Source organism: Mustela nigripes, chromosome 6, assembly GCF_022355385.1.
Source record: "Mustela nigripes isolate SB6536 chromosome 6, MUSNIG.SB6536, whole genome shotgun sequence".
NCBI classification, from domain to species: Eukaryota; Metazoa; Chordata; class Mammalia; order Carnivora; family Mustelidae; genus Mustela; species Mustela nigripes.
Window position 1 is genome coordinate 61,766,106 of NC_081562.1, and position 17,448 is coordinate 61,783,553.

General features: G+C 40.8%; 1 protein-coding gene across 1 annotated transcript in view; it reads left to right on the forward strand.

The window, feature by feature from the left end:
- Nucleotides 1-1,417: 1,417 nt before the first annotated feature.
- Nucleotides 1,418-17,448, forward strand: part of AEBP2 (AE binding protein 2) — a 64,791-nt gene continuing 48,760 nt past the window's right edge. The window contains exon 1 of the mRNA XM_059402687.1: nucleotides 1,418-2,159. Within this exon, the coding sequence (XP_059258670.1) occupies nucleotides 1,498-2,159 (662 nt within the window). The 5' untranslated portion in view covers nucleotides 1,418-1,497. The remainder of the gene's footprint in view (nucleotides 2,160-17,448) is intronic.

Below are 17,448 nucleotides of genomic sequence, written 5' to 3' on the forward strand. Positions count from 1 at the left end.
TGAGTTCAAGTTCTGCCTTGCACTCCATGCTGAGTGTGGAGCCTACTTGAAAAACAAAAAGACCGGTTGGCACTAGCAGTTCCATCTCTGTAAGATGCATTTCCAACAGAATTTTACTTTTGTGTTTAATACTTACACAAGTGTTTAAAGATTTATTATTTTGGAGAGAGACAGAGAGAGGGGAAGTGTTCATGCAGGGCTGGGAAGGGGCAGAGGGGAAGGGAGAGAGAGAATCTCAAGCATATTCTCTGCTAAGCGCTCTTGGCCCTGCTTGGGGCTCAGTCTGAGGACCTGAGCCCTGGGGGATTAAGACTTCAGCAGAAAACAAGAGTTAGAGGCTTAAGGGACAGAGCCACCCAGGCGCTTCACTTATATAAGTATTTAAAATATGTATTTTGAGCAATTGAAAGAGTAAGACATCGAGTTTTCCTGTGATCACAGGAAATTAAAAAAACGACCCTTAAATTCCAATTCATTTTATTACAAAGAGATACGAGAGGATCAATAAAACAGTTCAAATGTAAAATCTATTGTTAAGATAAAATTCTGGAGGGGGTGTGGAATGTAAACAGGAGTTCCAGAAGATAAAGGAAGGATGGAAATTGCCTTAAAGAAACCCTGTATTTTAAAAAAGTGGATATTGGTGGGTATAAAGTCCCTACGCCATTTAGAGTTCATTGGCTATACTTAAAAGTGTGACAATGGTAAAACCTTGATAACAAGCTGGAGAAAAATGTAGCTGTCTTTTAAAGCTGTACAAGGATGTACAGTTATTTGGAGGACTCATGAGCTAAAAAGTTTGAAGATTTTGAACCTAAGACGTGTTTGCTCTGAGAATGACTTAACCATTTCTTGGGGTATTCAAGCGAAGGTTGGACTGAAACCTGTGGCTCTATGCTGTGTGTACGGATTTAGTCCCTTGCGTTGTATTCTTCATTTTTATTCCTTTTAACCGTCTCTCCTCGTAGACTCAAGCTCTCGGAAGACCAGGGACTTGTCGGATTCCTGGCTCATTGCCTGTCCACGGGGGTCACTCCCCAAACATCCCCGGAATGAATGACTTTATCGTGAGAACTCGGAGGACTGCTAAAATCCCCGTCCAGCACCTAGGCTTTCGTTCTGCGTGTCCCGGCGGCGGCGAGGCTGGGGAAGGCGTGGGCAGGCCCTAAGGAAACTCTGAGCCCTCGGCGGGTCCGGGCGGGGGCCGGGCGGGGACACGGGTGGGGGCGCGCGCGCGGACTTCGCGGCCCGGGGGAGGTGCCAGCTCGCGCCGCCGCGCAGGCGCGCAACCGTCTCCGCGTGAGTGCGCGCAGTGGCGCGCCTGTCCCCGCGCGGGCTCCGTAGCGCGTGTGCAGGCTGACGCAGCTCGCGGGCCCTCCTCCTGCTCTGCGGCGGCGGCGGCGGAATTTTGGGCGTTTGGGAGGGGGCGAGGGAGCTAGAGTCAGGCGAGGGAGGCGGCGGCGGGGAGGAGGAGGAGGAGGTGGAGCAGGCGCCGCCATGGCCGCCGCTATCACCGACATGGCCGACCTGGAGGAGCTCTCTCGCCTGAGCCCTCTGCCCCCCGGCAGCCCGGGCCCGGCGGCGCGGGGCCGGGCTGAGCCCCCCGAGGAGGATGAGGACGAGGAGGAGGAGGAAGAGGAGGCCGAGGCCGAGGCGGTGGCAGCGCTGCTGCTGAACGGCGGCAGCGGTGGGGGCGGAGGCGGCGGCGGAGTGGGGGGCGGCGAGGCGGAGACGATGTCGGAGCCGAGCCCCGAGAGCGCCAGCCAGGCCGGGGAGGACGAGGACGAAGAAGAGGACGAGGAGGAGGAGGACGAGAGCAGCAGCAGCGGCGGGGGCGAGGAGGAGAGTAGCGCCGAGAGCCTGGTGGGCAGCAGCGGCGGGAGCAGCAGCGACGAGACGCGCTCGCTGAGCCCCGGCGCCGCCAGCAGCAGCAGCGGGGATGGGGACGGCAAGGAGGGCCTGGAGGAGCCCAAGGGACCGCGGGGCAGCCAGGGCGGCGGCGGGGGCGGCAGCAGCAGCAGCAGCGTCGTCTCTAGTGGCGGCGACGAGGGATACGGGACCGGGGGCGGCGGAAGCAGCGCGACCTCCGGGGGCCGGCGAGGCAGCTTGGAGATGTCGTCGGACGGGGAACCCCTGAGCCGCATGGACTCGGAGGACAGGTCAGTGCACGGAAGCGTTTCCCCTCCCCTCCTTCCTTTTACACTCGTGGGCCCCTCAGAGGGGGCCAGGGGGACTTTTCGCTGCGATCCCCATGCTCCCCGAATCTGTGGCCCCTCCCCCAGGCTCTCAACTCGGCAATGTGTCGCGGTCGCCGCGCCCCTCTCGCTGCGGAGAGCCGCTTCCAACTCACAGCAGTTCCCCCCCAACTCTCCTCTCCCCGCCCTCTTTCCCCTCGGCTGGGCGCTCTCCGCGGACCTGCGGACTGCTTGAACTCAGAAACAGTCTGCAAAGTAGGCCCGGATTCCCTGGCGGGGCGTGGGGCGGGGGGGCTGATGGACCCACCGCGGTACGCAAGGTCAGCTTCGTCCAGCCGTGTTCGCGAACACTTGTCACAACTGTAACTGACAAGTGTGCTCCAACATGGCTGGTCTCGCCTGCATTGACCTGAACTTCCTTGTGCAGGGAGGAGACCCCCCAACTATCACTTTTCACTACTTGAGGAAAACCCCAGACTTCTATACTTAATCAGGGCTTCTAAAAGTCCTCGTGGGTAATCATCCGGATACTCTCCAACGTGATTTTAGTAACTTCTGGTTTTTTTTGTTGTTGTTGTTGTTGTTGTTGTGATCAAATCTGGGAGAAAGTTTAAAACACGTATAAATTACTGAAGAAAAGAATAATGAATTGATGTCCTTTAAAATAATTTTACGGGATTAAAGAATTGGAACCATAATAAAATAACAGCTTGGAAGGTACATCATGATAGCATGTGGTTTATGATCTTTATGTAATAAGGCTTTAGCATGAATGTCATGATTTTAGATGATAATATTTAAAGTCATGTATTGGAGAGATCTCTGAAGAAATTAGTAGCTTTTTTCTAAAGCTTGTTAGAAATAACGTGGATACTGACAAAAAAGGGCTTCATTTCTTTCAAGACATTAAAATTTTATTGCATCAGTATGTTTCATTATTATCATTACTTCTGATTACTTTGGAAGACTTCGTATTTTAATTGATTGGTTTTTAATGTACTTTTTAAAACACAGAACCGCATCATGAATGTTATACTGCTTCTAGCATTTATTTTGATTGTCAATGTTTTGATGAACGGGTTTTTAGCCATCGATAATGACTTGGCTTTAAAAGTTTAAGCATGCTAAAGTTCTAGGAATTCTGATTGGTAACTTACAAAAGAAAACTTCGGTTTCTGTTTAATATAAGGAATACAAAGCTCTAAATATTATGAAAATACAGCATTGGATTTATTGTTTCATGTTTACTTTAATATCTAGTGAAGAAAATATCTTCAATGGGATAAAATAGACTGTACAAACCCTAGAGAAATTGTGCAGAACTACATAGGCATGGCAGGAAGGAGAGTCTTCAAGACAATTAAAAGTTGATGGGAACCATACAATGAAGCATATGTTATTTACATTTTATTATATCCTCCTTCATGGGTACCAGTAGATATTTGAAAGTTGACATCAGTTTATACAGTTAGCATCTTCCACAGTTCTAACATTTATCTAGCGCATGTGGGCATACAGACGCACGCTTAGCACTACACAATTTAAATGTCTATCCCATTCTCACAACTCTGGTACAAGATAGGAATTATTTTGACTTCATTTAACAGGTGAAGAAGCAAGTTGAGTGTCTTACTCAAAACTGTAAGTCTAGAATGGAAGTGGTGGTAGAGCTGGATCTGAACAAAGGTTTTCAAGCCCCCTGCTATTTCCACTTTACAAGAGTTAGAACACTTCACGTTAAATAAGCTGTAAGTGTCAGGAATTTTTTTAATTTTTTTAAGTTAATATCTATCTGCTACATCCCTTTAGGAGATGATGAACTATTGGGCAAGTAATAGTTCAGGAAGTGGAGTTTTGGCTTCATTTCATATTTATAAAAGTCATTGCAATATCTAATTTTTACATATTTCAGAGTAAGGAGTAAGATTATTAGTGCCACAAGTCCGGATAAGGTTAAAACCTGATAATCAAAAATACTTGTTTTTCTTAATGCTTAAACATTAGAGACTATATAAAATACTGTAATCATTTTGCTGTTTCAAAGTAATTGATTTATCACTTGTGTGAAAAAGCTTTACTAGTGGAACTGGATATGGTGATCTTAACAATCTTCATTTTTAATTGCCCCTTTGTTGCCTTTAAGTTTTTATTTTTTAAAGACTCCTTTTAAATTTGGAAAGGATTCATAGTTTTATGAACTGTCCTGCAGATTACACTAATCTGTGTGGATTTTATAAATTGATTTCATGGTAGGGGGGCTTTATTTTTGTGACTGATGGAGGGATAGCATGGTTTTAAAGTGCATTTAAAAAACTTGGGGCATTCCTATCAAATTGGTTTTATTATTAGAATTTACTGATTTTTTTAGAACGCCTATTCAGTTTTTCTCTTACTTTGAAAGTAGATCATACTTTTGAGTTAATGTACTTTAAAATTTGTTGGAATGTCTTAACTGTAAGTGCTTCTTTTTAAGAAACATTTAGATGTAAAAACTTATATATTAAAGCTCATGATCCAAGGTGTCCATTAACAAACATGTACTGGAAGTGTTGTGTGGTGAAAGGTGACTAATTTATAAAATGAATAAATGACACTTGGTACAAAAACATTGACTATTTTCCCCATGAGAAAGTTATTCAAAACCAGAGTAAGGGTTTTAGTGTGTTTATTTTGGTAAAGTTAGAAAACCTTGATGTTGATGTGTAATTTATTTTCTTTAGGGGAGTATTTAGCTATTTGAGACCACTATAAACTAGCTTTTTTTTTTTTTTTTACTTAAAAAGTAAACTTAAGTACTTTTTTTTTTTTTAAAGATTTTATTTATTTGACAGAGAGAGATCACACGTAGGCAGAGGCAGGCAGAGAGAGAGTGGGAAGCAGGCTCCCTGCTGAGCAGAGAGCAGGATGCCTGGCTCAACCTGAGGACCCTGAGATCGTGACCAGAGCCGAAGACTGAGACTTAACCCACTGAGCTACCCAGGCACCCCAGCTTAAGTACTTTTTAAAAAATTGCCACCTTTTAAAAAATAATTACCACTTTTTAAAGTTAATTTCAGAGACTAATTAAATTTTAAATAGAATTTTAGAATTTAAAATACTTCTGAAATTTTTTTTAGTTTGCAAATTAGTTCTAGCTGTTGAATCAGACTATACATTGAAAGTATTATTTTTTCTGTATAAGTGAATTGATAATAACTTCTTTTGTGGTTGTCTCATACACACACACACACACACACACACACTCTCACACATATATTCTTTCTCCAGCACCTCCCCACCCCCACACAACTAGACTAGAAACCCAAGACTTATTTTGAAAAGCCAAGACCACTTTTAGCCACTTCTGTCAGCCTTTCTGGGTAAATTCGAATGTCAAGTGAAAAGTGCATGTGTAAGGATGTGGTGATAGGTAAAGGCTTATAGTATGAAACTTAATGATCAGGAAAGGCAACAGGCCCTTAGCATTTTGTGGATCAAAATTTGGAATTCCAGTCTTAGGAGTTGCAAATTGAGGTGTAACTGGCATTGCCCTGATGCTGGGACAACAGGTTTATGTTGCCCCATTTTCTTAGTTGTACGATTGTGAAGATATAATACGGAGGCTAAATTTCTAAATCCTATTGATATCAGAAGGCTGCTTGCTGAAGTTATCAGGATTTATTAAGGATCTGTGTGATTGAGGCAATACAATACTTTAATGTAAAGTAATTGTTGCTCATACTTCATGATGAACTTCTTTAAGTACTTACCTCTTTAACTCTGAAGCAGCTTAGGGAAGAGCTTTTAGTAGGTCTCAATTTTCATTGATGACTCCCAGTTAAGGAAGGCATGGCTATGTGCCCAAAATAAAATCATGAAAAAACTACAGACTTCAGGATTGAATTTATGGAGAGATTCTAGGGAGTCATTTTACTTTTGAGAAAAATTAAGAAAAAAAAACTTTTTTTTTTTTTAAAGATTTTATTTATTTGACAGAGAGAAATCACAAGTAGGCAGAGAGGCAGGCAGAGAGGGGAGGAAGCAGGCTCTCCCTGTGGAGCAGAGAGCCTGACGTGGGGCTCGATCCCAGAACCCTGGGATCATGACCTGAGCTGAAGGCAGAGGCTTTAAACCACTGAGCCACCCAGGTGCCCCCAAATTAAGAAAAATTTTAAGAAAAATTAAGACTACTATGTTGAGTCAATTAGAACATCCTGTGTATAAGTTGATTTGCTAACCAAACTCAGGTATTTACTGTGTGCTGGACTCTTCACTGAGTATTGTGGAAGATGGAAAGAAGCGGTGCTTCCCACTTCATCCATCTTGCATAGTGCTGTGAGGGTTTTAATTCTAAGGTGTAGGGTTTGCCCTAGTTCCTAGGAAAAAACTGTTTTGACTCTAATGTAAACAAAGTCAAATATCACACTTTACCAATTGTATTAGCTGTTTATTGCTGTGTAGTAAGTTTCTTTCAAATTCAGCAACTTTAAGGAACAGACATTTATTACCGCCAGAAGTTTCTGAGGGGCAGGAGTGGATAGGCCTTAGCTGGGTGGTTCTGGCTCAGGGTTTCATGAGGTTGCAGTGAAAAGGTTGGCCAGCACTGCATTCATCTGAAGACTTCACTGGGGCTAGAAGTGTGTTTCCAAGATGGCTCACTTTTTGTAGTTCTTGGCAGGACGCTTCAGTTACTCACCAAGTCAATTATCTGTTTGTGTGCCCTCATAACATAGCAGCTATTTCCCCTCAGAGCAAGTGATCTGAGAGAGCAAGGAAGAAGCCACAAAGTCTTTTTTTTTTTTTTTAAAGATTTTATTTATTTATTTGATAGAGATCACAGGTAGGCAGAGAGGCAGGCAGAGAGGGAGGGGGAAAGCAGGCTCCCTACTGAGCAGAGAGCCCAATGCAGGGCTCAATCCCAGGACCCTGGGATCATAACGTGAGCCAAAGGCAGAGGCTTTAACCCACTGAGCCACTCAGGCACCCCAACAGAGTCTTTTTATGACCTAAAATACTTGCTTATTTTTTATTCTTCCTATGTTTTCGTTTAGCAGATGAGTTTTTCCTAGTTTTTTGTTGTTGTTGTTCATACCCTGTTACACAGTAATTCCTTCATATTTTGTTCACTAAGACCACCTTTCAAAACCCATCAAAATGCCACAGTAAATCTTGGCTTTTAATTTCTTTTTCCTTTTAATTCCCATAGATGTGTTTTTTATCTTTTTCCTCCCCCCTGCTTATGGCTCTATTCTGTAGGTGGTGGGATGTAGAATATCTCTGCATCTGTATACAGAGCATGTAATCTGTCTGAATTCAGATCTTTGTATTGCTGCCTGTATTATGATTTTAAGTTAAATGTTTGAGGCTTAGTTCTTTAACTGCTAAAAAGAGTTAGGTTTTACCATGAAGGGATTGTATTCTAAGTCCAAATGAATTCCTTTTAGAGTCCTATGAACTTTTCTGAAGAATCCACATTATTTGAATGCTTGCTTCATCCTTTTTGTTGTAAGGTAGTATTTTTGAGAGCAGGGACAGTTTACCTCTTTAGATCCAAACATGGTATCTTGGATATGGTGAGTACTTAATTAATTATTAGAATTAAATTGAAATAGCAACAATAGAATTTATATAAATAAAGGAGACTATAAACTGAGGGCCAGGAATTGGTGCCTTTGGTTGGATCATTGTATTTGGTATTGATAAGTTTAAAGTTATTAGGTCAGTGTACTCCAATAAAGCCTGTGAGATCTGATGCAAAATTTCATGTGATTTCTCTGAGAAGATGTCAGCAACTTCTGTCAGATTTTCAAGAGGTTGATTTAACTTAAGAACTACAAATTTAGGTGTGCCTGGCTGGCTCAGGTGGTAGAGCTTATGACTTGATCTCGGGCTTATGAGTTCACGCCCTATGGTGGGAGTAGCATTTACATAAAAAACAAGGGGCACCTGGGTGGCTCAGTCGGTTAAGTGTTTGACTCTTGACTCCCCGTTTCTGCCTAGGTCACGATCTCAGGGTTGTGGGATCCAGCTCTGTGTGGGGCTCTGCACTGAGTATGTAGTCTGCTTGAGATTTTCTCTGTTCCCTCTGCCCCTCCCCCTGCTCACGTGCACATGCCCCCTCAAATAAATAAATAGAATCTTAGAACAAGACTAAAACAATTTACCAATTTAGAGGCAATCCAGAGGTGCATAATAAATGTTGATTAAATGGTTGTGGACAATATAAAAAAAAAAGTTAGGACATTTCTGAAATTGTGGATTTCTATAAAGGTATTTTTATAAATGAGTTTGAGTGTAGAAAATCTGAAATGGATAGTCACCACAGGGCTTTTTTTCCTAAATAATTGTTTGTTTTTAAAATATGATTACTGGGGCGCCTGGGTGGCTCAGTGGGTTAAGCCACTGCCTTCAGCTCAGGTCATAATCTCAGGGTCCTGGGATTGAGCCCCGCGTTGGGCTCTCTGCCCAGCGGGGAGTCTTGGTCCCCTTCTCTCTCTGCCTGCCTCTCTGTCTGCTTGTGATCTCTCTCTCTCTGTCAAATAAATAAATAAAATCTTAAAAAAAATATGATTACTTATTTGAGAAGTGAGTGAGAGAGCGAGAGAAAGCACAAGCAAGGGAGCAGCAGAGGGAGAAAGAGAGGGAGAAGCAGGCTCCCCACTGAGCAGGGAGCCCAGTGCCAGGCTCAATCACAGGACCTTGGGATTGAAGGAACAGGAGGCTGGCTGAGGACAAAGCAAAAGCTGGGGCCTTGCACCCCCCCCTTCATCCGCTCCCCAAAGCCTCACGTCTCTGGTGGTCTTTTAAGGTGGGGGTAATATTCAGTTGGCATTTCAGGATCAGGACCTGAGCTGAAAGCAGAGGGCAGACGCTTAACTGACTGAACCACCCAGGTGCCCCTCCTAAATCATTGTTAAGAAACATTTACTGTATAAAAATGCATAACATTTTACCAAGGTAAGTGGAAGTTTTGAAGTTAAGGAGGGAGAAAGTGTAGAGAGAGCGGTGGTTTAAGACTGTGATTGAGGGGCGCCTGGGTGCCTCAGTTGGTTAAGAGGCTGCCTTTGGCTCAGGTCATGATTCCAGGGTCCTGGGATGGAGCCCCGCATCAGGCTCCCTGCTCAGCAGAGAGCCTGCTTCTCTCTCTCCCTCTGCCTGCTGCTCTGTTTACTTGTGTTCTCTCTCTCTCTGTCAAATAAATAAATAAAATCTTTAAAAAAAAAATGTGATTTGAGTCAGAATGTGTGGTTTGAGTTCTGGCTTTCACTTAAATGGGGGGTGACTATGGGACAGTTATTTAGGTTATTTACGATCTTACTGTTCAGGTTTCCCATCTGTAAAAGGGGGACAGTAATAGTTAACTATCCTGTAAGAGTGTTACGGGGATTAAATGTAGAGTATTTGGCACACAATCTATTTTATTAAAGATTTTATTTGTTTATTTGTCGCGGGATGGGGTGGGCACAAGCAGGCAGAGGGAGAAGCAGGCTCCTTGCCAAGCAAGGATGTGGGACTGATGCTGGGCTCCATCCCAGGACCCTGGCATCAGGACCTGAGGCCTGAAGGGAGAGGTCTAACCGACTGAGCGACCCAGGTGATGGGAGGAGAAGTTTTCAGAAAGCCTAAATGAAACATAGGAAAAAAAGAGCCCAAGGTATTCAGACTTCCTGCCTAGGTCAGAGGATTCACATTAGAACTGGGAAATAAGAATGGCTAAAGTGGGATTTTTCATGCTAATAACGGATGTGGGCAGTTTTTCAGTGTAGGTTTGTAGATGAGTTTCTATTGCTTCTCCCCACCTTCTCTTTGTAACTCCTAATCCCATTCAGGTTTTATCTCAAACATTTTCTTTAGGCAGACTATCCCTGATTTCTTTGTTAGGCACAATGCTAGCTCTCCCAAATTCTTCAGTTGCCCTTGTTAAATTTGAGTGTTGTTTACTGTTTATCTCTACTGCTAGAGTTTATGCTTCCTGAGGATAGGAATCGGGTCTCTGATCTTTGTTCTATTCACCGCACCTGGCACAGTGCCTGATGCTTATTTTAGTTTTTTTTTTTTTTTAAATATTTTATTTGTAAGTAATACCTCCACCCAGTGTGGGGCTCAAATTTAGAACCCCAGGATCAGGAGTTGTATGCCCTACCGACTGAGCCAGCCAGGCACCCCTTAGGTATTCTTAAATGTATTTTGAATGAATGATTAAACTTCTGTATTACAGGAAAATGTGGCAAAGGTAGAGAGGAAATTTTGGGATCTGGGAGACCAATTAGGAAGTGGTAGGAATAGTACAGGTCTGAAATGAAGAGACTTGAACTAGAGAACAAATTAGGGAAAAAGTCATGCTTAGGAAACTAAAGAAAGGAAACTAAAGAAAAACTAATTTCCTGAGGGGCTTATAAGAAAAATATTATGTTATTATTTCTGAGTAAAACGTTTTTTTCTTGAGGATTTCATTGGAACAATAGCTTGCTTATTTTTCCAGCCACATCCATAACTAAAATAATTCAAGGACAAGTTAACCTGAACTTAGAAGGAATTATAATGTAACTTCTCAGAAGTTGTTTACATACCTGTAAAAGAGAAAATCTTAGTGTGATTAAAGGAGATGGAATATGTAAAGGGCCTAGGGCTGTATTTAATTTGTAGAGTCATTTATGCTTCCATTTCTTAGGCAGATGTGGAAAGAAAGCTTCCGGTGAGAATCAGTAATTGTTATTACAGTACTAGTTTTACTAGAGACTGCTTGCAAATCATTTCATTTCTCTGAACTTCAGATTGATTCTTTTCCTTAAAAGTGAGGGTTTTAAACAATATAAAATAATTTGGAGTTCAAATGTGGTGATTCTGATGTGTAGATTGGCAAATGCTGTATTTTATCCTTTCGATAATTCAGAATATCCCAAGCCTGGCTTTGCTGTATCCAGAATCTCAAAGATACTCTTTACATACTTTCTTCTGGGTTCAAAAATCACCATAACTTATGGTGTCGTGTTGAAATATCCATTTGTGTTTGCCTTTTTTAGTCTATAACATTTTTAAGAATTAAAATCTGGTTCTGTTTATTTTTATACTCCCATTACTTACCAGCTGTACTCAACTATTGCACTGCCTGTATTCAGAACTCAGTAATTGGTTGGATTAGACTGAATGAATGAACCTGATACATATTTCTTCTTTTTCACTGTCATGACTCTATGAAACAGGAAGGAGAACCATTCTGTGCCTTATATCTTCCCCATTTTTTTTTTTTTTAAAGTTGGTTTACTTACTTAAGAATCTCTGCACCCAGTGTGGCACTCCAAACTCAAGAATCCCAAGATCAAAAGTCTCCTGCTCTTGTGACTGAGCCACCAGGCACTGCTTCTCCCATTTCTTTTTAACAGCGTTTGTAGAAACAGTATTTGAATAAAGTTGTGATTTTTGAAAAATTTAAAAAGCAGACCTCCCCAACTGATGTTTTGTTTCCCAACAAAAAAATAAATTTAGATACTATCTTAGGAGAAAACTCTTATTCTGTACTTTGTTTATGAATCTGAGCCTTTTGAGCTAGCTTACTGGAAGGATTTTATGAAGTTCAGTTCATTGCATCCTCACAAACAACTAATGAGGCGAGGAAGTGCAGCATGCCCAGAGTTACAGAGGTCCTTGAGAATGTAGGCAGTCTAGGTGTGCTCATAGCTACCATACTGCCTACGTGATTCTTGTAACCAGCTTTGGGGAAGTTTAGTTAAAACACTATTAAGTCAGTGGCTAGTTTAATTTCAGCTCTTTTGCAAAGTATAATTTAGGAGCTTGAATTCATTTGCATATCTGGGCCTCATTTTCATTGGTAATTATAATATACATGGCCTAGATCCCTTTTAAGACTATGAAGTTTAAAAGTTGATTTTTAGGGCGCCTGGGTGGCTCAGTGGGTTAAGCCACTGCCTTCAGCTCAGGTCATGATCTCAGGGTCCTGGGATCAAGTCCCACATGGGGCTCTCTGCTCAGCAGGGAGCCTGCTTCCTCCTCTCTCTGCCTGCCTCTCCAACTACTTGTGATTTCTCCCTGTCAAATAAATAAATAAAATCTTTAAAAAAAAAAAAGTTGATTTTTAAGTGTTGTAGTTACTCGTCTCTAGGAGAATAGAGTGTCTTTATTGGCATTTTATTTAAGTTTAATGCTTTTCGAAGTCCCTGTCTTGCTTTCTGGTTTTCATTTGTTTCAAATTTTTAGAAAGATGAAGGGTTACTAATTAGAGAAAATATAGAGACTTTAGAAGGGTATTTGTATTTCTCAGTAAATACATTTACTATATTATTGCTAAATTATAAAATTTTTGTCATTAGTTTTTATAAATATTTGTTAGAGTACCGAGAGTGGATGAATCAGCAGTAGCTGTAGATTTTTTTAGTTCTTTTTTTTTTTTTTTTTTAAGATTTTATTTATTTATTTGACAGACAGAGATCACAAGTAGGCAGAGAGGCAGGCAGAGAGAGAGGAGGAAACAGGCTCCCTGATGAGCAGAGAGCCCGATGCGGGGCTCGATCCCAGGACCCGAGATCATGACCTGAGCCGAAGGCAGAGGCTTTAACCCACTGAGCCACCCAGGTGCCCCTGATTTTTTTAGTTCTTTATGTTCATGTTGGCAGTGATTTGAACATGTCTTTTGAGGTGTTGAGAACTCCTGTAGACATTTTTGCCAGAAATGTATGTACTGAAATCATCTGTTAAGTAATTTTTGTGATTTAACACTAACTTTAAAAAAAAAAAACAAGTAAATGTGATTGCTTCTTAACAAAATGGGTGTTAGTCTTCATAGCAGATTTTTTTACATATTGTCTTTACATATAAGCATTTCCCTAGAAATCTTTTTGAAGGTAAAAGACTAAAAAAGAAGGTAAAAGGTAACTCCTTATAATGTAATTACATTGAAATAGAATGTTTCTAGTATTACAGTCTTTGTGAAGGTAATTGCTTGCTGATCTGGTCTTAAACTGTGTGAGAAATGTGGGTGGAGTAATCTTAAAGAGCAATAGACTAGAAATGAGAAGCAAATTTAAAATGATGTGCACAGTGGTAATATAAGAATGTAGCCTACTTGTTTTCCATAGGCTATATTTCGTCATTGTTGCATAAAGTCCCTTTTGACCAATTTAGTGAATGCTGCTGGGTCTTGGGGAAAAAATCTTTTGTTTTTATTCAGAGAAATAATTGTAGGGATGGAGAGTAGTCTTTTTCTTGATTAGAAAAACCCATTTTAGCTTTTTAAATTACAGTGATAATAGCTTGTAATTACAGTAACAATAGTAATAATAATATCTTGGTTTTGGCTAATGATTTTTAGTGTGCCTCCAATTAATTTTTATGATTATCTCAGTGTGACAAAGCCATGTATTTTACTTGCCTTAAAAATCCTGCTTAAATTTGTCACTAAAAGTATGAGCATTTACTGTGTGCAAGGCTACACTACATAGGCTTAGGAGTTTACCCTAAATGAGAGACTTTTAGGTGATTCTAGTACAAATTATGCAGATCAGAAGGAACCAAAATAGGGCCTTACAGAAATGTGACTTGAGCATATGTAACGCATGTGATAGAACAAGCACTTGTCTTTACTTTCTTTATTCTTTTTTACTTCTTTTCCCCCTATTTTAAAAGGTTCTATTTATTTGTGTGTGAGAGAGCGAGCTGGTGCAGAAGCAAGGGGAGCCTGCAGTGGCAGAGGGAGAAGCAGGATGCCTGCTGAGCAAGGGTCAGATGCTGAAGATCCCAGGACCTTGGGATCATGAGGATCATGACCTGAGCTGAAGCAGGCGCTTAACTGACTGAGCCACACAGGCCTCCCTTTACTTATTTTTTCTGATTGCTTCTGAGTTTAAAGGTTTAAAAGCCCCCAGCACCATAGCTGTTTGGAAGGCAAAACCAGGTGACCTTACAGAAATCTGATGTTACCTAAATTCCTTTATCCCATTTAAAACCCAGTCTCTAATTTACTGTTTTTTCTTGATAAAGAAAAACCAAAGTGACTGTCCCTTTGTCCCAAGACAAGTGAATATTTGGAGTTGAATTTTATGTTGACACTGTCAGGCTCCTATCTGTTTCAGTGGCTTAAGTTCTAAATTTGGGACAAGTTCTACCTGAGGATAGTGTTGCTTTCTATGACCTTGAATTAAGTTTTTTTTAAAATTTATTTGAGAGAGAGACAGTGAGAGAGAACATGAGCGAGGAGGTCAGGGGGAGAAGCAGACTCCCCATGGAGCTGGGAGCCCGATGTGGGACTCCAGGATCATGACCTGAGCTGAAGGCAGTCGTCCAACCAACTGAGCCACCCAGGCGCCCTGAATTAAGTTTTTATGAAGCTAATTGACTTGGAGGAATCTTTTTTGGTTGTTGTTGAGAGAGAGAGAACCCACCGAGGCAGGAGGAGAGGGAGAGAATCTTAAGCAGGCTCTTTGCCCAGCTCAAAGCCAGATGCGGGGCTCTATCTCACAATCCTGAGATCTTACCTGAGCCAAAATCACGAGTGCGACGTTTAACCGACTGAGCCACCCAGGTGCCCCAGGAATCAAATTTAATATCTTGTTAGCAAAAGTATCTACCTCAAAGAATCAAATTATATATAAACGTTAAATATCTTTTGTGTTGTGTGTATTTTAGATGTACAAAAGCAAAGAAACAACTTTTTGTATGGGCACACCAAGTGAAACTTATTTTGACATACGATAAGGGCTGCATTCCAGTATTTCTCAAATCTGTGGTTTCACATGTTTGCCTTTGTTATAAATGTGGCAACTGAGTTGTTTGGCGTTAGTGTTTTGAATTTGTATGACTTTGGGCAAGTCACGTAATTTCTACGTTTCAATCTCTTATCTGTTAAGTTGAGGATACTAATGTACCTATCTCATGTGGTTGTAAATATTAAATGAGTTAATACATGTCAAGCATTCTTCCACTTACTATGGCTGCATGACAGCCAACACCAACATTTAGTGATTAAAAACATTTTTATTTTGCTTACAAATCTAAGATCTGGGTAGGTTTAGATCTAAGGGCTGGGTAGGTTTAGATCACATCATCATCATACTTGGTATCAATTTAGAAGAACGGCATAAAGGCTGGGAAGTGAAATCAGAAAACTCACTTACGCACTCACCTATTTGTCACATGTGTGGTGCCTGGGCTGAGAAGACTGAAACATCTGGGACTCCCTGGCATCTCTCTCTAGCTCTGTGTACTTTTTTCAGGAGGTCTCTTGATCATGGTGGTTTCAGGGGAGCCAGATTTCTAAATGTGGTAGTTCTGGTCTCCCAAGCTGTGTGTCCCAAGAGTGAGTCAGGCTGAAGCTGTAGTATTGCCTTTTATGACCTCGCCTTGTAAGTCTTGAAGTATCACTTTTTAAAAATTTATTTTATTTTTTAAGATTTTATTTATTTATTTGACAGACAGAGATCACAAGTAGGCAGAGAAGCAGGCAGAGAGAGAGGAGGAGGCAGGTTCCCCGCCGAGCAGAGAGCCCGATGCGGGGCTCGATCCCAGGACCCTGGGATCATGACCTGAGCTGAAGGCAGAGGCTTTAACCATCTGAGCCACCCAGGCGCCCCTTGAAGTATCACTTTTGTAGTAGTCTCAGGTTTGTTCACGTTCAAGGGGAGGTAATAATGGCCCCTCAGCACCCTGATGCCATATTGTAAGAAAAGGATGTGGGAAAGTGTATATATGGTGTGGCCATCTTTGGGAAATATACTCAGTAAGTGTTAGCTGTTATAGTAAAGAATAGGAGCTCAGATTTAAATAAAATACCTTACTTTTGTGATGTAAATTTTGATTCAGTAAGTTCTATGATTTTTTTTTTAAGAGTCATAAAATGTAACGGGCAGACAGTTCATTATTTTCTTGAAGTGCCTGTTTCCTTTAACTTGTTTAGTTTAATGACTTTCAGTCCCATTGTCAATGTCTAGAAGAATAAGGAGCAGGGCACAAAATTATAGTCCATTCCAACAAATGGAGTTGAGAAATAGAATTTTACTCTTAAAGTTGTATATTATCCATATAATGTCAGGTATACAGCTTCACACTTTTCAAGAATACAGGTTTGTCCTAAATGGTTGGCACTCTTTTGAATTTTAGCCTTTAATAATTTTGATTATAAGCATGGGAGAAACATAGAGTAATCATTCTAGTAATGAGTAGCAATTTCATAGATGACAGGAACATAACCTGTTAGTCAAGTAACAGCTTACCTAGTTGGGTGATTAGATTACGGATCCCTGGTGTGTGGATATAAAGCTGTTTACCTACAGTTTGATAAATACCTTGAAAATTATGTATAGTATATGTATTTCTGTGTAAAGCTATTACCAGTTAGAATTAAGCTAAGTTTATAATGCTTGCTGTGATCCTGTTAAATGTAAGTTACAAATCAGAATTTTTATTTCCTTTTATCTCATGCCATTTTCTTCAGTCCATATGCAAGACAGTGTTTCATTCTTTTTAAAGTAAGAATTATAGAATATTTGTTTTATAGCAAGATAGGAGCTTATAAACCTAAGACTTTCTAAAGATTGTATGGTTTTCATTGAAGAACAAAAATAAAACAGCCTTGATTCTTTAGAGATTAGGAAAGTTCCTTTGTGGAATCTCAATAACTTCCAAATATAGAAGGAAGTAGTTAGATGTCTTGATCATCCTGTTTTCCTACTATATTATTATTATCATTTTTTAAGATTTTATTTTTAAGTAATCTCTACACCCAGTGTGGAGCTTGAATTCACAATCCCCAGATCAAGAGTTGCACGTTCCACTGACTGAGACAGTCAGGTGCCCCTTCCTATTACATTCTTTAAGTTTATGGCACTTTTTTATCCTCTCTTTCACTTATTCTGTGTATGATACAGCTCCATGTTTTCTGTTTTTGTTGTTGTTTCTAACTTTTTTTTTTTTTTTAAAGATTTTATTTTTTTATTTGACAGAGATCACAAGTAGGCAGAGAGGCAGGTAGAGAGAGAGAGGAGGAAGCAGGCTCCCTGCTGAGCAGAGAGCCCAATGTGGGACTCGATCCTAGGACCCTGAGATCATGACCTGAGCCGAAGGCAGCGGCTTAACCCACTGAGCCACTCAGGCGCCCTGTTTCTAACTTTTTAATGTAAAAGTACTATCCATTTCATAGCTTGTAGTTTGACAGTTTTAGGACTATTGTTTAGAAAATAAACAATCTAAAAACAATTTACAGACTGAGTAGTGGATGAAATATTTTTCCCCCAAATGATTTTTTTTTTTTTTTTTTTTTTTTTTT